A 21,807-nucleotide genomic window follows, 5' to 3' on the forward strand; every position below is an offset into this window, starting at 1 on the left:
CTTGGTCAGGGGCAAACACGTTTGCAAAATTTTACAAATTCGATACCCTGGCTGAGGAGGACCTGGAGTTCTCTCATTCGGTGCTGCAGAGTCATCCGCACTCTCCCGCCCGTTTGGGAGCTTTGGTATAATCCCCATGGTCCTTACGGAAGTCCCAGCATCCACTAGGACGTCAGAGAAAATAAGAATTTACTTACCGATAATTCTATTTCTCATAGTCCGTAGTGGATGCTGGGCGCCCATCCCAAGTGCGGATTGTCTGCAATACTTGTATATAGTTATTGTTACAAAAAAATCGGGTTGTTTATTGTTGTGAGCCATCTTTTCAGAGGCTCCTACGTTTATCATACTGTTAACTGGGTTCAGATCACAGGTTGTACAGTGTGATTGGTGTGGCTGGTATGAGTCTTACCCGGGATTCAAAATCCTTCCTTATTATGTACGCTCGTCCGGGCACAGTATCCTAACTGAGGCTTGGAGGAGGGTCATAGGGGGAGGAGCCAGTGCACACCAGCTAGTCTAAAGCTTTTACTTTTTGTGCCCAGTCTCCTGCGGAGCCGCTATTCCCCATGGTCCTTACGGAAGTCCCAGCATCCACTACGGACTATGAGAAATAGAATTATCGGTAAGTAAATTCTTATTTTTAGCATGCTGGGTAAATACAGTCATATAGTGTGTACACACAATTCATAATTTTGTGAATTGTGTGGTCCCATCACACCATCTGATGTTCTGCACCTCAGATGGGACGATGCAACACACAATTATCTTGTAATGATATATTGTGTTGTAAAGGTGTGTACACCAGGGACATGCAGTCAGGGGAGGCAGTGCCTCCCCTGTCATTAATGATTAAAGTAATACAAAGAAGATACTTATGACACTAATTCTGTGTCATAAGTATCTCCTTTATATTATTCTAATCATTATCACGGTGTAAAGTGGGGTTGGGAGGCACCGATCATGGTGCCTCCCGTTGTGAATGGGAAAGGTGTGGGAGCAGGGGGCAGGCGCGGGCGGGGCCGAGCCATGGGCAGTAAAAGCCCATTGAAATTACATAGGAAAGCAGCACCATTAGAAGTGCCGCTTTCATACAGGGACGTGCTTTCAACCCATGAAAGCACACCCCTGTGAGTGAGGCCCCAGTGATTGGCCAACGGATACGTCACTGGATCCGCTGTCATCACTTGGTGGGCATGGTGCGGGTGGCGGCAGGGGGGGGGGGATGCGGCGGAGATGCAGGCAGTGGTGGCGGCAGGACGCAGCAGGCAGGGATCCGAGATTCCTGCCTGCCATTCTGCAGAGTTTGGCAGCGGAGCGGTACCAGTTTAAAAAATGGCGCCTCGACGTAATTTTTAAATTCAAGATGGCCACTGCGAGCCAATCATGGCTTTCCACATCATCTCCCCGCCCCCTCTGGCTGACTTATATAAGTCAGTGCGAGGCAGCGGAGTCAGTCCGACAGCGGAGGAGGAGCAGTGTAGAGCTCCTGAAGAAAGAAGACGCCGTGGAAGTCCTGGATGGGCGGTGGCTATGCAGAAGAGCTTAACAGCCGCCGCCCACCAGATGAAGACGCCGGAAGCCTTGGTAAGGCGGCGGCCACGCAAAAGAGCTTCAAGGCAGCCGCCCCCAGGTGAAGAACCTGAGTAATAAAACTTTTTTTTAAAGACAGTGTTTTTTTAAAAATATATTTTATTTACAGGTGCCAGCGGGCCCTTTATGTTAAGGCATTCTGGCACTTGTGGTTCTCCAAGTACCAGCATGCTGGGGCAGGCTTGCTGGGACCTGTAGGCCACCTGTAAAGAACAATATTAACATACTGTACAATGAACCCTGCACCCACCGCCACCAGGGGTGCGAGGCATAGCACTGGGCTATCAGCCCAGTGCTGGTTGTTGCTTAGGAGGGGGGACCCCATTTTTTGGGGGACCCGCTTTCCGAGGAATTTCAACCCTGAGCTGACTAGCTTGGGGGGCACTTTAATGTTATGGCAGGGGGACCCCACACTGAGTGTCTCCCCTGCTATGGCATTATCCCCTCTGGCTGGTTCTGCTTGGTGCTGGTTTTAGTGATGTGTGGCGGGACTGCACTTTTTTTTCTTTCCCCTCAATGGGGGGGGGGGGGGTTAGCTGGCTGCCAGTGCCTCCTCAGCCACTTACCTCACCGCACGTCACTGGTGTACATACGGTGAGATAAATCTGTAAGATTTTAACTATATAGTTAGTGCACATCTCAAGGTGTTAGGCAGCTTGCGATACAGATTTGAACCCAATGCGCACTCTTGCGGGGTCTAGATAGACTGTGCAGGCAAATCAATCTTGACTATCTAGTACAAAGTATAGTCAAAATCGAACATAGACAAAATCGAAAGTACAGAGAGTCAAAGTCTGTGCTATATGGACTCTGGGGGAGTTCAAGGGAAATCGCATAGTCAAAATTGGGCATAGCAAAGATCTCACCATGTGTACATACCTTAATACGGTGGATCGTAGACATGATATAGCAATACATTGTATCAAACTCAGCACGAGATCCGCAGATCATTGCAGTATGAACCCAGCTTTAGTGTCTCCATGTAGGTTAAATCTGCCCCATCTGCAGCGCTGCATAACTTTACCACGGTGCAAAGTAACTTTTTTGCTTGACTCCCAATGTATGCTGTAGTTTGCTAAGGGACAATTACTGTTCCCTGGCAATTGTTTGACTTTAATAGTAGTTGAAAGTTTATCTGTTTATGTAGTTCAATAAAGATGGTAAATAATTTTTTAGCAGTGGAACGTTAAGGTCCATACACACTTAACTATATAATGAGCGACGTCGCTCATTTTCCCCTCCTTGAGCGACGTCGCTCATTTTATCGTTAAGTGTGTATGCCGCCAGCGATGACCGATGCGCGGCCCCGCGGGTCGGCAAGGATCGTCGCTGTCGGTAGGGCATGCATGAAGGATGTGGACTGTCGTCCACGACCTTCATGCAGGGCTGGCGGGGGCGTGACGTCACTGAGCGATATGAGCGGTCATATCGCTCAGTGCGTACAGGCGGCCGCCGACCGGCCGGCCCGGGAGGGGGAAACGTTAGACGATGTCGCTCACAGAGCGACATCGTCTAATGTGTATGGGCCTTTAGAGCTTTATGCTGCTTATGATTACTTTGTTTATGAGAACTATTTTATATGTTTAAAGGTTTTATCTGTTCTTCACTTGTAAATCCAGCTAAAATGTGTCATTTGTGAGCCTTGGACAAACTGTGTTGCACTGTAGTAGAAAGGAAAATGTATCCACTTACCTAGCACAGTTGCATGGAAAGCGCAGGTTGCATCAGCTGCTTCATAGTAAGTCTAGCCTCCAGAGTACTCAGCCTCCCAAAATGTATAGAAAAAGTAATAATAATTATTGTACCTGTATGTTCCTGTGTATGAGTCCTAGCTGTTCTTGTACATAGATTGACACTTAATTATATAGCCTAGTATAATGATACTAATGCTTGCATATGTAGCTAATCTTTAATTATAGAAGAACAGCAATTACAATCTAAGAATTAGAATGTGCCTGTCTTACTAGATGTCTGTGTATCACTATGGTACTGTTTGATACCGACCTGCAGACCCTCTACCTATCTACCTATCTACCTATCTACCTACCTATCTACCTACCTACCTACCTACCTATCTATTGAGTATCCCTTATCCATAATTCAAAATCACACATTTTTGGTTCCCCTGCTGAGATAATGACACATATATATGTATATTATTTTATCTATCTATATAATATATCTATATATACACATAATACATAATATATAATAAGATTTTACTCACCGGTAAATCTATTTCTCGTAGTCCGTAGTGGATGCTGGGGACTCCGTAAGGACCATGGGGAATAGACGGGCTCCGCAGGAGACTGGGCACTCTAAGAAAGATTTAGTACTACTGGTGTGCACTGGCTCCTCCCTCTATGCCCCTCCTCCAGACCCCAGTTAAGGAAACTGTGCCCGGAAGAGCTGACATTATAAGGAAAGGATTTTGGAATCCAGGGTAAGACTCATACCAGCCACACCAATCACACCGTATAACTTGTGATAAACTTACCCAGTCAACAGTATGAACAACAACAGAGCATCAACAATGGATGCCCACATAACATAAGCCTTTATTAAGCAATAACTATGTACACGTATTGCAGAAAATCCGCACTTGGGACGGGCGCCCAGCATCCACTACGGACTACGAGAAATATATTTACCGGTGAGTAAAATCTTATTTTCTCTAACGTCCTAGTGGATGCTGGGGACTCCGTAAGGACCATGGGGATTATAGTGTTCACTCTAGGAGTGAAAAGGGGCAGGACGCCGGACTCCGGGGGCACATGTGCGCGCGGCCACGCAAATTAGGGGGCGTGGCCACACAAATTAGGGGGCGTGGCCACGCCTACGTCATTTTAGGGGGCGGTGCGGCCCACAGACGCTACTATAGAGAGCGTCTGTGGCCGGCGACGTCACTGTTGGGGGCGTGCCCAGCACCTCCGTCGGTGCTGGGCTTCCCCCAGCCCTCTCCCAATGCGTGAATGGATGCCGCGCGCATGAGCACGGCATCTATACACGCCAAGAGGGCAGGAAGCGGGCGGCTGTTCTAGCAGGGCGCCGCAAAAGGGGCAGGGCGGGTTTTGCCTGCTAAAAAACGGGCAGGGCGCGGCGCCCTGCTAAAACAGCCTAGAGTGAACACTAGATTATACCAAAGCTCCCAAACGGGCGGGAGAGTGCGGGTGACTCTGCAGCACCGAATGGGCAAACACAAGGTCCTCCTCAGCCAGGGTATCAAACTTGTAGAATTTAGCAAATGTGTTTGTACCCGACCAAGTAGCTGCTCGGCAAAGCTGTAATGCCGAGACCCCTCGGGCAGCCGCCCAAGAAGAGCCCACTTTCCTTGTGGAATGGGCTTTCACTGATTTTGGATGCGGCAAACCAGCCGCAGAATGAGCCTGCTGAATCGTGCTACAGATCCAGCGAGCAATGGTTTGCTTTGAAGCAGGAGCACCCAGCTTGTTGGAAGCATACAGGATAAACAGCGAGTCAGTCTTCCTGACTCCAGCCATCCTGGCTACATAGATCTTCAAAGCCCTGACTACATCAAGCAACTTGGAATCCTCCAAGTCACGAGTAGCCGCAGGCACCACAATAGGTTGGTTCAAATGAAAAGATGACACCACCTTCGGTAGAAATTGCGGACGAGTCCGTAATTCTGCCCTGTCCATATGGAAAACCAGATAGGGGCTTTTACGTGACAAAGCCGCCAATTCTGACACACGCCTAGCCGAAGCTAAGGCCAATAGCATGACCACCTTCCACGTGAGATACTTTAGCTCCACGGTCTTAAGTGGCTCAAACCAGTGGGATTTCAGGAAACCCAACACCACGTTGAGATCCCAAGGTGCCACTGGTGGCACAAAAGGGGGCTGAATATGCAGCACTCCCTTAACAAACGTCTGAACTTCAGGAAGAGAAGCCAGTTCCTTTTGAAAGAAAATGGATAGGGCCGAAATCTGGACCTTTATGGACCCCAACTTCAGGCCCATAGTCACTCCAGACTGTAGGAAGTGCAGGAACCGACCCAGCTGGAATTCCTCTGTAGGGGCCTTCCTGGCCTCACACCAGGCAATATATTTTCGCCATATACGGTGATAGTGTCTTGCTGTCACGTCCTTCCTAGCCTTTATCAGCGTAGGAATGACTTCCTCCGGAATGCCTTTTTCCGCTAGGATCCTGCGTTCAACCGCCATGCTGTCAAACGCAGCCGCGGTAAGTCTTGGAACAGACAGGGCCCCTGTTGCAACAGGTCCTGTCTGAGAGGCAGAGGCCACGGGTCCTCTGTGAGCATTTCTTGCAGTTCCGGGTACCAAGTCCTTCTTGGCCAATCCGGAACAATGAGTATTGTTGTCACTCCTCTTTTTCTTACGATTCTCAGCACCTTGGGTATGAGAGGAAGAGGAGGAAACACATAGACCGACTGGAACAACCACTGTGTTACCAGTGCGTCCACAGCTATCGCCTGAGGGTCTCTTGACCTGGCGCAATACCTTTGTAGCTTTTTGTTGAGACGGGACGCCATCATGTCTACCTGTGGCAGTTCCCATCGATTTGTAATCTGATTGAAGACTTCGTGATGAAGTCCCCACTCTCCCGGGTGGAGGTCGTGCCTGCTGAGGAAGTCTGCTTCCCAGTTGTCCACTCCCGGAATGAACACTGCTGACAGTGCTAGCACGTGATTCTCCGCCCAACGAAGAATCCTGGTGGCTTCCGCCATCGCCACTCTGCTTCTTGTGCCGCCCTGGCGGTTTACATGAGCCACTGCGGTGATGTTGTCTGACTGAATCAGCACCGGTTGGTTGCGAAGCAGAGGCTCCGCATGACTCAGGGCGTTGTATATGGCCCTTAGTTCCAGGATATTTATGTGCAGACAGGCCTCCTGACTTGACCACAACCCTTGGAAGTTTCTTCCCCGAGTGACTGCCCCCCACCCTCGGAGGCTCGCATCCGTGGTCACCAGGACCCAGTCCTGTATGCCGAACCTGCGGCCCTCGAGAAGGTGAGCACTCTGTAGCCACCACAGAAGAGACACCCTGGCCCTCGGGGACAGGGTGATCGACCGATGCATCTGAAGATGCGATCCGGACCACTTGTCCAACAGATCCCACTGAAAGATCCTCGCATGGAACCTGCCGAAGGGAATGGCTTCGTATGATGCCACCATCTTTCCCAGGACTCGCGTGCAGCGATGCACCGACACCTGTTTTGGTCTTAAGAGGTCTCTGACCAGAGTCACGAGCTCTTGAGCCTTCTCCGCCGGGAGAAACACCTTCTTCTGGTCCGTGTCCAGAATCATGCCCAGAAAAGGCAGACGCGTTGTAGGAATCAGCTGCGACTTTGGGATATTCAGAATCCAGCCGTGCTGTTGCAACACTTCCTGAGAGTGTGCTACGCTGATTAGCAACTGCTCTCTGGACCTCGCCTTTATGAGGAGATCATCCAAGTATGGGATAATTGTGACTCCTTGCTTTCGAAGGAGCACCATCATTTCTGCCATCACCTTGGTAAATATTCTCGGTGCCGTGGAGAGCCCAAACGGCAACGTCTGGAATTGGTAATGACAGTCCTGTACCACAAATCTGAGGTACTCCTGATGAGGTGGATAAATGGGGACATGCAAGTAAGCATCCTTTATATCCAGAGACGCCATAAAATCCCCCTCTTCCAGGCTTGCAATGACCGCTCTGATCGATTCCATTTTGAACTTGAATCTTTTCAGATAATTGTTCAGGGACTTTAAATTCAATATGGGTCTGACCGAACCGTCCGGTTTCGGTACCACAAACATTGTGGAATAGTATCCTCTTCCTTGTTGAAGGAGGGGAACCTTTACCACCACCTGCTGGAGATATAACTTGTGAATTGCCGCGAACACTACTTCCCGTTCCATGGGGGAAGCTGGCAGGGCCGATTTAAGGTAACGGTGAGGGGGCATCACTTCGAATTCCAACTTGTATCCCTGAGACACAATCTGTATAGCCCAGGGATCCACCTGTGAGCGAACCCACTGGTGGCTGAAATTTCGGAGACGCGCCCCCACCGCTCCTGGCTCTTGTGGAGCCCCAGCGTCATGCGGTGGATTTAGTGGAAGCCGGGGAGGACTTCTGTTCCTGGGAACTAGCTCTATGGTGCAGCTTCTTTCCTCTACCCCTGCCTCTGGCAAGAAAGGACGCACCTCTGACTTTCTTGCTTCTTTGTGATCGAAAGGACTGCATTTGGTAATACGGTGCTTTCTTAGGCTGTGAGGGAATATATGGCAAAAAATTTGACTTCCCAGCCGTAGCTGTGGAAACTAGGTCCGAGAGACCATCCCAAAACAATTCCTCACCCTTATAAGGTAACGCCTCCATGTGCTTTTTGGAGTCGGCATCACCTGTCCATTGCCGAGTCCACAGGACCCTTCTGGCAGAAATTGACATTGCATTTATTCTAGAGCCCAGTAGGCAACCCTCTGGGCATCCCTCATATATAGGACAGCGTCTTTTATATGCCCCAGGGTCAGTAAAATGGTATCCTTGTCTAAGGTATCCATTTCCTCAGACAGATTATCTGTCCATGCTGCTACAGCACTACACATCCAGGCCGACGCAATTGCCGGCCTCAGTAGAGTACCTGAATGTGTATAAACAGACTTCAGGATACTTTCCTGCTTCCTATCTGCAGGATCCTTTAGGGCGGCCGTATCCTGTGACGGCAGGGCCACCTTCTTAGAAAAGCGTGTCAGAGCTTTATCTACCCTAGGGGAGGATTCCCAGCGCATCCTGTCCGTTCACGCTTTCTCACATAATTCATTTAACTCATGTGAAGGGGGAAAAGTCACCTCTTGCTTTTTCTCCCCATACATATAAACCCTCTTGTCAGGGACAGGGTTTACCTCTGATATGTGCAATACATCCTTCATTGCTATAATCATGTAGCGGATGGCTTTAGCCATTTTAGGCTGCAATATTGCATCATCCTCATCGACACTGGAGTCGGAATCCGTTTCGATATCTGTGTCAACAATTTTTTATAATGGGCGCTTCTGAGATCCTGACGGCCTCTGCGCTGTAGGATCAGGCATGGGCTGAGACCCCGACTGTCCCAAGGCTTCAGCTTTATCCAACCTTTTATGCAAGGAGTTTACATTATCATTTAACACCTTCCACATATCCATCCAATCAGGTGTCGGTGCCGTTGGCGGAGACATGTCATTCATCTGCACTTGCTCTGCCTCCACATAGCCCTCTTCGTCAAACATGTCGACACACGCGTACCGACACACCACACACACAGGGGATGCTCTATATGAGGACAGGACCCCCACAAGGCCTTTTGGAGAGACAGAGAGAGAGTATGCCAGCACACACCCCAGCGCTATATGACCCAGGTATCACACAGTAACTTAGTGTTTACCCAGTAGCTGCTGTATATATGATTAATGCGCTAAATTTATGTGCCCCCCCTCTCTTTTTACCCTTTCTACCGTGAGTCTGCAGGGGAGAGCCTGGGGAGCTTCCTCTCAGCGGAGCTGTGGAGAGAAAATGGCGCTGGTGAGTGCTGAGGAAGAAGGACCCGCCCCCTCAGCGGCGGGCTTCTGTCCCGCGATTTTGTGTAAAATTAATGGCGGGGGCTCATGCATATAACAGTGTCCAACTGTATATATGCTGCTTTTGCCAGGCGGTACTTAATTGCTGCTCAGGGCGCCCCCCCCTGCGCCCTGCACCCTACAGTGACCGGAGTGTGTGGGTTAGTGTGGGCGCAGCACCTCATATGAAGACAGGAGTCTCCTGCCGCCGATTTTGACGTCTTCTTGCTTCAACCCGCCGGCTTCTGTCTTCTGGCTCTGCGAGGGGGACGGCGGCGCGGCTCCGGGAACGGACGACAAGGTTAGGTACCTGTGCTCGATCCCTCTGGAGCTAATGGTGTCCAGTAGCCTAAGAAGCGCAACCTAGCCGCAGTTAGTAGGTTTGCTTCTCTCCCCTCCGTCCCACGTAGCAGAGAGTCTGTTGCCAGCAGAAGCTCTCTGAAAATAAAAACCCTAACTAAAATACTTTCTTATTAGCAAGCTCAGGAGAGCTCACTAAAATGCACCCAGCTCCTTCCGGGCACAGATTCTAACTGGGGTCTGGAGGAGGGGCATAGAGGGAGGAGCCAGTGCACACCAGTAGTACTAAATCTTTCTTAGAGTGCCCAGTCTCCTGCGGAGCCCGTCTATTCCCCATGGTCCTTACGGAGTCCCCAGCATCCACTAGGACGTTAGAGAAAAGTCATTATCTCAGTAGGGGACCCAAAAATGTGGAATTTTTAATTTTGGATAAGGGATACTCAACCTGTATATATCAAGCCATCTAATTGGCAATAATAGGAATTAAACAATTGGTAGAACTCTTCTTAAAACAACTTAATTTAGCTCCTGACTGCATGACCAACTTTAGACTGGTCTTTCTTTTCTAGCTGAGGTTATTGAGAAAGTGGTTGCAAAATAGAATCCAGTTTGTTAATCCCTAATATTTATTAACCCATTACATTTAGGATTCTAAGGGGGAATTCAATTAGCTACGATAATTCACCACAAGGTAATTGATCCCCCGGGGCTATCCAGATAGCCCTGAAGGCAGCCCGCAGGCTGCACTTACTGTACAAGTTTTTTTTTTCAGGTTTGAGTAGACACAAAAAAAATCCCCAATAATTTAGCTGCTTTCGGGTGTTGCGGTTGTGTTAACTCACAGGTCCGGGAATTTATCCGGGATTCTGTGGGTTAATGTCTGAAAACATTGTAATATATTGGTTGTGAAAAAGGGTCTGTAATTGAATAGCACCAGGCATTTAAGCTTGAGGCTACATCCATTTTTTACGCTCGGTAAATGAACGGGCTAATTAAAATCCCCCTTAATCCTTCTGGATCTTTGTGCGGCATTTAATACCATGGACCATTGGGTTCTAATTGAACTCCTGAATAATTTCTGTGGACTGGATGGCATCGTCTTTAGTTGGTTCAAATCATTTCTCACCAGCATGTCAGAGTTTTTCTTCTGGAGTATACTTATTGTCACCAGTGCCTATGCCATGCACAAGCTTTATACTATCGGGATCCTGGCAGTCGAAATACCAACACTGAATTCCCGTTACTGACAGCAAGGCAAGTGTGCTGCGTGGGGTTGGGTTTTTTTTTAGGCAGCAGGGGGATGGTTAGAATCAGGCTGTGGGGAAGGGAGGGTTAGGTTTAGGCACCTGTGGGGAGGGTTGTGGTTTGGGGGCATTGAGGTACGGTAAGTATACCTCCCCATGTCAGGGTTCTAAGTATGGGAATGCCGGTGGCGGGATGCCGCAGTCAGTCTTCTGACCACTGACATCCCAACCGCCGGCATTTTCTACCCAACACATAGTATCTATGCTTTTTGCAGTATACATGCTCAGGGGCGTATTGGGATCAGAAACCAGCCCGGGAAATTTATGGAAGCAGCCCTGATAGGGGTGGGGTCTGTTGAGGGGATGGAGTCTGTCAAGTGGGCAGGATTACTGCTCAGAAGGCCTGACCATATGTAGGGATTGGAAGTGCGTGCCACAGACGTGTTGCAAAATTTTAGGGGTGTGGCTTCATGGGGAAGGGGCGTGGCCACATAATAGTGTCAATTCACATTACACCACACAGTAGTGCCGCTTATACACATTGCACCAGGTAGAACCTCCTATACATACTGCGCCAGGTAGAGCATGTTATACATATTGCGCCAGATAGAGCACATTCTATACTTTGCGCCAGGTAGAGCATGGTATACACATTGCACCAGGTAAAGCACATTATACACTTTGCGCCAGGAAGAGCACATTATACACTTTGCGCCAGGCAGAGCACATTATACACATTGCACCAGGTAAAACACATTATACACATTACACCAGGTAGAACATGTTATACACTTTGCGCCAGGCAGAGCACATTATACACATTGCACCAGGTAAAGCACATTATACACATTGCACCAGGTAAAGCACATTATACATATTGCACCAGGCAGAGCATGTTATACCCATTGCACCAGGTAGAGCACGTTATACCCATTGCACCAGGTAGAGCACATTATTCACTTTGCACCGGGTAAAGGACATTATACATATTGCACCAGGCAGAGCACTTTACACACAGTGCACCAGGCAGAACACGTTATACACATTGCACCATGTAGAGCACGTTATACTAATATATAAAATATATATGATGCAGCAGGCAGGCACACTATATAATTATTAAATGGAGTAGAGTAGACAGTACTTGCTGACTGTCACACAACTGGTGTGTGACGCAGTCAGAAATTAGCCGGTTGCCGCGTCCACGTTTTATCAGCAGCCGCTCCTTTGTACAGTGTGACGGAGGGGCTGAAGAGGAGGCGGAACACGTGATGCCGCTGGCGGCAGGCGGAGCCATCAGTAATGTTGCTCCTCATTAGCTTGCAGTCACTTTTCAGCAAACATACCTTTATAGGTAATCCTAAATCATATATACAACACAGCCCTCATTAGCTGGCCGTCACCCCCTATGCAAGCCTCCGCCAACCACCAGCCGCAGCCGCTATCGTCACCCCCTAAGCAGGCCCCTGCAGGCCATCAGCCACGATCAGGGCAGCGTTAAGTGAAGCTTCTGCGCATGCACAGAAGTTCTGTGCAGCATTTAAAGATGCCCGCCGTCGGAGCTTCTGCGCATCTTTTAAATGTTTCGCTTGGCTTCTGCGCATGCGCAGAAGCTTCACTTAGAGCTGCCGGGCTGGCGGCAGCCTGCATAGGGGGTGAAGGCCAGCCAATGAGGGGACGCCAGACCGGCCAAACGGAATCCGGTCCGGCGTCCCGGCACACCAATCCGCCCCTGTACATGCTACCACTGGGTGAAATAATCAGTTATGGCCTTGTCTGCCACAGCTATGCAGATGATGCACAACTGTACCTGTCCGTTACTCCTGGCACTGAGAACCCATTAACAACCCTAAATGGCTTTCTAGCTGAGCTCCAGGAGTGCCAGTTGGCTGCAGCTGAATCCGTATAAAACAGAAGTTCTTATGATATGAGCTCATTGTCAAAGGACAAGAATACAGCTTAGCCAACCAATTGGACTTGCACTTTGGGTTCAGAATTGCAAAACATAGGACATGTGCAGAAATTTAGTGTTGTCCTGGTCTATGGCTTAACACTTAAACATCAGGTAAGCCACAATCATATCCTCATGCTTTCCTCTGGCTGCCTGTAAGATGGAGAATGTACAGTATTTCAAGATTGGCTTACTGACTTTCAAATCCCTACATGACCAGGGCCCAAGGCACCTAAAGCAGCTTCTGATTCCTTACTGCCCTGTTCGCTAGACCTAGAATACCCTTAGGTATTGGGGGTCAATATTTTAGCTTTGTGTTGCTGACTCTGTGGAATTTGTTTCCTTGTACAATTCAGCAGGCATCTACTCTAGAACCTTTATACTGTATCTGTTTACTCATGCATTTCACTAATGTCCCTTTAGCTCTTAAAAATATAACCCAAATCCTTAGTTCTCTTTTTTGCTATGCTTATCTTGTAACTTTGGGGGTCATTCCGACCCGATCGCTGGCTGCAGTTGTTTGCAGTGATCGGGTCGGAACTGCACATGCGTCGGGGCCGCAGTGCGTCGACGCATGCCGGACGGCAGAAGGCCGTCGTTCCCTAGCGATCGCCTCTGTCTGATTGACGGGCAAAGGCGGGAGGGGGCCGCAAGGCGGCATTTGGCCGCCGTTTTGGGGGCGCAGTCCGGCCAACGCAAGCATGGCCGGATCGTGCAGGAGGCAGGCCGCAGCGGCTGTGTGACATCGCATGCAGCCGCTGCGACCAGGGGCAGCGACGAGCAAATCCCGGTCAGCCGCAGGAGCTGCGCTGGCCGGGAGTTACTCAACAAGTACAAAAGCATCGCCGCTGTGGATCCTAAACCACCTGGATAAAAATATAAATTCTATGTACTGGTGTAGTCTGTGAGCAAATACAGACTCCTAGGTGCAGCATAGCTCTAATTGTGTACAAATATATTTGTGCAATGTTGGTGCTACTGCCTGTCTTTTATTTGCCCCTTGTGTTTGAAGGTAAAAGGTATCCTCCAGTCTAAAGCAGTTCTTACCTAATACAACATCTAAACAATCATGGATTAAGAAAACCAGAGAATTCGATGTGTTTCAGTCAAGCAAAGAGAATTCTACGTGGAACATTCCTTCCGCGTGGGGGAAGGGGGGGGGGGGTAGATGTAAACAAACTTTGTACATCCAAACTACACAGAAATAAGCATTATCTACTTCAAGATTATCACTTCTAAGTTGAGGTTATATGGCATATTTGTCTTTTAAGATACCATTTGAAAGTTTTTTTTTTTTTTTTATTAAACAGACTGCATACATTTTTTTCCCTGTAATAAAGAGTGTTTGTATTAGAAGTGACAAAAAGTTTGCACAGTATAAATAAAGCAGTTTGGCAAACCGTTCTTTGATAGACTTCACTTTATTGTTTCATCATGACCCTTCCCCAGCACACAAATGGCCTTCTCCGATCTCTTCCCACAAGGTTGGAGCACACCGTTCTCATTGCATGTTGTAGTTTTAAGATTGAGACCATAAGGTGCCCAGGGCAAACCATTATAAACCGCCTTTGACTATTATTCCTCCTCCATCAAAATGTACATTTGGAACTATGCATTTGTGTAGGAACAGTTCTCCTGGCATCTGCCAATCGTAGCTTCAACTTTCAGACTGCCATATGGAAGAGGTTTATGGGCCACTCCAGAGAATGTGTTTCCATTGATATACAGTTCAATGGTATTGTGTTTTCAACACTCTAGATAACGTATGGCATAGCACCTGGTGATCTGAAGCTTATGTGCAGCAGACTGGCCTTGCAGACCCACTTCATGAACTTCCCAACAAACGGTTCTCGTATGTTGACTTGAGGCAGTGTGGAACTTGATAATGATTGGTGAAACCAAGGCCAGATGATTTTTCAGCACTTCAGTCCTTGGCAGTCCTGTTTTGTAGGCGTGTGTGTCCGAACGCTTTGTAGCTTTTCTGCTGTTGATCCCAAATGTTTCCAGTTGATAAAAAAGCACTTACAGATGACCTGGGCAGCTGTGATGGAGCAGAAAGTTGACAGATTGAAAGGTGGTACCCTATGAGTATCGCGTTGAAAGTCACTGAGCTCTTCAGAAAGACCCATTCTACTATTGATTGGCTGTGGAGTTTGCAGGGCTGTACACTTGAGTCTAAGGGGTATATTCAATTGAAATCTGATCCATTCCGACATGCATTTGTCGGAATGGATCCGACGAGGGCTATTCAATGGCCATCTCAATTCGACTTTAAAAAAAGTCGAATTGAGATGAGGGAGATCCGCGGGGAGAATGGGGGAGAGCAGCGCTACAGCAATGTTGTAGGAGGATGTGGCACCGCTGCCAGACCTCACGGCAGCATCCACCCAGCTCCAGCAAGCGAGACTTCGCTTGCTGGAGCCGAGAGGATGCTGCCGTGAGCGGCGGCTTTGACACATCCTCCGGCATATGCTGTGCTGTAGCACTCCTCTCCCCGCGGCTCTCCCCCCCTCTTCTCCTCTCCGCTCCCTCATCTCAATCCGACTTTTTTTAAAGTCGGACTGAGATGGTCGGAAACAGGGCCAAAACCTGTCGGATTTGGCCCCGTTTCCGACACAAGCACGTGAATCGGCAACTATTCCGTTGATCCACGCGCTTTCTGACAAGTTGAATTCCCCGGCTTGTCGGATAAAAAAACCGGGGATTGAATAGGTCGGAACTCCTTCCGACCTGAAAAAGTCGAAAACTGACGTCTTTCCGACAAGACTGAAGTTTCGACTTCAATTGAATATACCCCTATGTAGCTATTGGCAACGGGAGAGGCAAGATGTAGAAACACGAATTACAAGGGTAGTCTACATATTTATGGCCATGTAGCATATGTATACAATACAGGGGATGGAATGCATGATTTTTTTTATTTTTATTTTTTAATATGCATAAATTACATGATTACTCTGGAAATATTTCTAAAATGTATTTAATGTGGATAGATTGTATGCAGGGAACAATTCTGGGTCATAGATGTCTTAGGCATAGAGGTTTACTGTTTTTTATTGTGTGGTCTATAGAAATAGAGATCAGCTGGGTCGTATCCGTTTGCTGATTTGAAAGGTTAATAAATACTTGTTTTTAAAAGATTGACTTTGAAAAGATGAGTTGGCCATTCTCTAGCTCAGATGGTGAAAGATCCAGAGAGGATGAACACATGAGTGCCACCCATATAGGTGGTGCTGGCACACAAGTGAGCTTTTGTTTTAGTTTTCCGAGAGAAATGGTATAGATGGAGGAAACCAGAGGGCCTGGGACAGAGCCTTGTGATCCTCTGACTGATAGACAAAGCTGAGAGGAGTTGGATCAGAGAAATTCACACCGAAGGAGCAGAGAGCCATGAAAGTGCATTATTCTGATGACCTATGGAAGGCTAGCTCCAAAATTCATTGTACCATCCATCCTGAAGATCATTTTTGTGCAAATTTTTTGTTCTTCCATGTCATAAAGAAACTCAATTATATTGTTCCCAGTGTGAACGATGCAGACAAAGCATATATTTGTGTGTGCACTGGACACTTCTCTTAATTAAAGGATATTTACTAGGCCTTAGGAACATATATTTAACACGATTAAAGCCAATATTGTGTAGTTTGTATATACAGGTTGAGTATCCCATATCCAAATATCCGAAATACGGAATATTCCGAAATACGGACTTTTTTGAGCGAGAGTGAGATAGTGAAACTTTTGTTTTTTGATGGCTCAATGTACACAAACTTTGTTTAATACACACAGTTATTAAAAATATTGTATTGAATGACCTTCAGACTGTGTATATAAGGTGTATATGAAACATAAATGAATTGTGTGAATGTAGACACACTTTGTTTAATGCACAAAGTTATAAAAAATATTGTCTAAAATTACCTTCAGGCTGTGTGTATAAGGTGCATATAAAACATAAATGCATTCTGTGCTTAGATTTAGGTGCCATTGCCATGATATCTCATTATGGTATGCAATTATTCCAAAATACGGAAAAATCCGATATCCAAAATACCTCTGGTCCCAAGCATTTTGGATAAGGGATACTCAACCTGTATATATTTTTTTATGTTTAGTAACTATTGTTGTGGAGTATATTGGAAGGCTGCAGAGGTGTGTGCACGTGTCTATGAATACGGCTGTTCGTGTGTTGGGGTTAACAAAGTTTAAGGCGGTACAATATACAGTAATCCTTAGTGGGTGGTCACACAAATCCGTACGCTGTCTGTCATTTTAAGGAACCAAGGTGCACTTTATAGAAAATATTTAGATGTCATTGATACTAACGTCATTATCCACCACTGTCTTGTGCCCTGTAAGGTATGTTTGCATCTTCAACCCTTGTGACTGACACTTGGTATCCGTTCACATGGTCGACCATGTTATGGTCGACAGTCATTAGGTCGACCACTATTGGTCGACATGGCCACATGGTCGACACATGAAAATGGTCGACACATGAAAAGGTCGACATGAGTTTTTTTAACTTTTTTTGCTTTTGGGGAACTTTTCCATACTTAACGATCCACGTGGACTACGATTGGAACGGTAAAGTGTGCCGAGCGAAGCGAAGGCACCATGCCCGAAGCATGGCGAGCAAAGCGGTGCTCTAATTGGGGTTCCCAGTCACTTTACGCAAAAAACGACACCCAAAAAAGTTAAAAAACTCATGTCGACCTTTTCATGTGTCGACCTTTCATGTGTCGACCATTTTCATGTGTCGACCATGTGTCCATGTCGACCAATAGTGGTCGACCTAATGACTGTCGACCATAACATGGTCGACCATTCATACCGGAACCCTGACACTTACGTACTATGTAGGGAATTTGGGATAAACTAATTCAAAAGCTGTGTAGTTAAAAACAAAACTGTATATGTTCCGGGTAGTGTGCGTATGTGCACACCCAGATTAGCCTATAGACTTGAGCAGAATGTGGTAGGACTGGTTTGAGAATAACTGGTTCACAGGGCATACATATCACTCTCCTTTATTTTTTACGATCGTTGTTGTTATTATTATTATCATCAATAATAATGATGCCTAAAAAAATAGGATAAAGCCATTGTGACTATTCCCACCACCATTTCTGAAAGTAGCTCTCAGTCAGCAGGCACATGTACCATATAAATAGACTCTATACACTTGATCAAACACACAGGGGTCATTTCAGTAATCTGTGAATCCCCTCGAGGTGCGAGTAAGTGCAGCCTTATGCTGCACTCATAGTACCTCCAGACACATTGATTTTTGTCCGCAGCCCTATCTGGGGCGAGTTGGGGGTGACGTTGCCAGCGTTTCCATTTTGACCCACTTGCGTCTAATTGAATTGACCCCACACTATGATTTGATTGTATATGTAAAGGTTTTGGAGAGAGGAGGACTTGATTATTATGATCTGTTTTAATACAATAGTAGAAGTACTGGCATTGTTTAAATGGTTTAGAGGAGCTTGAAAGCTGTGAGTATAAATGGTACTTCTGGTAGAAGCCTGACATCTAGAGGTGTAGAGTGGAACTAAACACAAAGTACAAAAACTTTATAAAATAGTTCCCCCCCCCCAAAAATAGATGGTCAGGGGTTTGCACCTGGCCTGCAGTAAGGTCAAATGTAGATATTCACTTTGTACAGGGCAGTCACACAGGTACATCCAGGGGGCAAATTACTAAAGGTCAATTTTAAATTGATCTAAATTGATGTTGTGTTTGAGGGACTACCTACCACATTTACTAACCTTTAAAAAAAATCAATATTAAAAAAATCATGTTAGTAAATGTACATTTTTGCCAATCAAATGCAACATCCATTTAGATTGATTTAAAATAGATTAAAAATGACCTTTAACCCCAGGACCAAATTTCTCCAGCAGCTGGGAATAACATGAATGTCAACCAATTTTTTTTAATATGTCCCTTCTACTGCCTGTGATATTCAGTAGTTCCCAGGGCTGGTGAGGCACCAGCGACAAGGAGATCAGGTTATTAGCACTGTCCAGCAGTGGTGCTACAGCTTATGTCTTAAAACACAGAATTGTGCTGATTGATTGTTGATGTATTGTCTTTAGTAGTCCACTGTTCCCAAACTCAATACTCAAGGCACCCTAACAGTCCAGCTTTTAAGTATATCCATGATTGAGCACTGATCGTTAAATCAAAGTGACTGAGCAATTAATTAAGTCACCTCTGGTCCTGCATGGATATTCTTAAAACCTGGACTGACAGGGTGCCTTGAATTTTGAGTTTGGGAAATACTGGTTTAGTCAGCTATTCGGTTCTATTTTCCTAGATTTGATTAACCAGTGATGGATTAATCTACTGACTACGTCAAGCTTGTCCATGATATCATAATGCACCATGATGAGAAGGAACAACTCGAACATTGGAACACTTTTGTACCAGCAGGAGTTATCGTGTTCATCACTGATCAAAAGGAACTTTGTGTAATTCTGAACATGACCTTTTAGTCCTAGCAGTGTGTAACCTCGTATAGTCTTGGTAATAATTTTTTCAATGGAAACTGGGTTTTCTTTTTTGAAACTGAAGACAATAGTTGCAACTAAAACAAAATTCTGTTTTTACATGGCTTCCATCAGTTATTATAGTTTAATGCCCAGTGCGTTGTTTCAGCAGATCATTAATGGTGCCTGATAGAAGGATTATGTGTTTGGGATAAGGAAAAAAATGACATTTTTAGATTATCTCTCTAACTGGATGTTTTCTACCTTGTTTTACCTCTTTGTTTGTACCTCATTGTTTGCAAGGTCTCTCCTTAAAGATGTGGTACCATTTTGCACACTAGTTTAAAGGAAGTTCTTGAACTGGTGAGAGTCCAATACAGCTGGTCCCTCATGGTGTGATGTCGGGCAGTTAGCCAGGTCATCCACTACATCTAATTACAGTACAATTAACAATTTAAGGCAGGAGTGGGCAATTTAGTTCAGCTGGGTGGCCACTTAACAGCAAATATTCGAGGCCATCTCACTCTTCCCCCCCCCCCCCCCCCCCTATACTGAGCAGACTTAGCACCCTTGCCCCCCTTACCAGGCAGGTTCCGCTGCAATCACCAGACATACAAGCCTGGACTTCACACAGCCACAGTACCTTAGGATTCTGTGTACTAAGCTTTGGATGGAGATGAAGTGGACGGAGATAAAGTAACAGCCAATCAACAACTCCTAACTGTCATGTTACAGGATGTGTTTGAAAAATGACACTTAGGAGTTGGTTGGCTGGTACTTTATCTCCGTCCATTACTTGGTAACTAGACCCCTAAGTCTTTTCCTATAGCCAGTTCACCAACTCACTTCACTGCCCTGCGTCCGTGTGCTGCCTTTAGCTCCGCGCACAACTCCGGCCAGTGCATGATCTCAACAAGATCTTTCCGGCTGTCTGCTTCAGTGACCAATTGTTGGCGGCGGCCGAGGCTGTCTATCTACTATAGCGCAATGACAAGCAGCCAGTGTGGCCGCTCGACATTGCGCAGTGGTGGGAGGCAGTGGGCCATATTTTGCCCACCCCTAATTTAAGGGGTTAATAAAATCACTGTCTTACCCTCTATGTACCTGTGTAATCTGTTTAAATATCTTTAGAGGGGTTGCAGTAAAAATGGCGGCTGTCGGGATACTGACGCCGAAATCCCGGACAGCCAACAATGCCGACAGCCGGAATCCCAGTGCACAAAGGCTATTCCCACTCGTGGGTGTCCACGACACCCATAGAGTGGGAATAGATCCTGTGGCAAGCCACTGAGCCCGGGCGGGATGCCGCTGTTGGGATATTGACAGCCAGCATCCTGTCCGCCGGTAAAACGGTACTGTACTTTTGTATGCATTTTGTAGATCCCTTGTGGAATTCTATAAATGAATCATAATAATGAATTTTATTACAAATTTTAAAGACAGTGAAATGAAATTTACATATACATGTGTATTTTTTTGTATTACTTAAGGAAAATGCCTTACTGATACGGGAAGTAGAGGTGGACAAAGTAAACAGCCTGGAAAGAAAAAATGTTGAAGCAATAAAAAAGCTTTGGGAGGACCCTGGGATCCAGGAATGCTATGATCGTCGGAGAGAGTACCAGCTGTCAGACTCTGCTAAATAGTGAGTGTTACCCAGTGTGGGAGACCTAGTACCAGTGTACTTACCAATGGCAGATGCTGGTTTAGCACCTGTTCTTTATAGCAATGTATGAGCAGGACGACCTCACAGCTGTAACTAATTTTCTCTAACGTCCTAGAGGATGCTGGGACTCCGTAAGGACCATGGGGATAGACCGGCTCCGCAGGAGACATGGGCACTTTAAGAAAGACTTTGACTCTGGGTGTGCACTGGCTCCTCCCTCTATGCCCCTCCTCCAGACCTCAGTTTGATACTGTGCCCAGAGGAGATGGGTGCACTGCAGGGAGCTCTCCTGAGTTTCCTGCTAAGAAAGTATTTTAATTAGGTTTTTTATTTTCAGGGAGCACTGCTGGCAACAGACTCCCTGCATCGTGGGACTGAGGAGAGAGAAACAGCCCTACTTCTCTGAGTTTCAAGGTCCTGTTTCTTAGGCTACTGGACACCATTAGCTCCAGAGGGAGTCGGAACACAGGTCTCACCCTGGAGTTCGTCCCAGAGCCGCGCCGCCGTCCTCCTCGCAGAGCCAGAAGATAGAAGCCGGGTGAGTATGAGAAGTAAGAAGGCTTCAAAGGCGGCAGAAGACTTTGTGATCTTCACTGAGGTAACGCACAGCACTGCAGCTGTGCGCCATTGCTCCCATACACCTCACACACTCCGGTCACTGTAAGGGTGCAGGGCGCAGGGGGGGGCGCCCTTGGCAGCAATATAAACCTCTATTATGGCATAAACACATATATACATGTACAGCTGGGCACTGTACATGTATATAAAGAGCCGCCACCATGTTTTTGAATAATTTGAGCGGGACAGAAGCCCGCCGCCGAGGGGGCGGGGCTTCTCCCACAGCACTCACCAGACCCATTTTTCTCCACAGCACAGCGCTGAGAGGAAGCTCCCCTGGACTCTCCCCTGCTTACTGAGGTGACAGTGGGTTTTTCAAGAGGGGGGCACATAATTGGCGAAAAACGTGTTATTTCAGCGCTACTGGGGAAACATTCTGT

The 21,807-nt window shown here is 46.9% G+C and overlaps 1 protein-coding gene across 1 annotated transcript in view; it reads left to right on the forward strand.

The window, feature by feature from the left end:
* LOC134895377 (guanine nucleotide-binding protein subunit alpha-14) overlaps positions 1 to 21,807 on the forward strand; it is a 338,140-nt gene that overhangs the window by 293,510 nt on the left and 22,823 nt on the right. The window contains exon 3 of the mRNA XM_063913833.1: positions 20,634 to 20,788. Within this exon, the coding sequence (XP_063769903.1) occupies positions 20,634 to 20,788 (155 nt within the window). The remainder of the gene's footprint in view (positions 1 to 20,633; positions 20,789 to 21,807) is intronic.

This window comes from Pseudophryne corroboree, chromosome 1 (assembly GCF_028390025.1).
Source record: "Pseudophryne corroboree isolate aPseCor3 chromosome 1, aPseCor3.hap2, whole genome shotgun sequence".
Lineage (NCBI taxonomy): Eukaryota > Metazoa > Chordata > Amphibia > Anura > Myobatrachidae > Pseudophryne > Pseudophryne corroboree.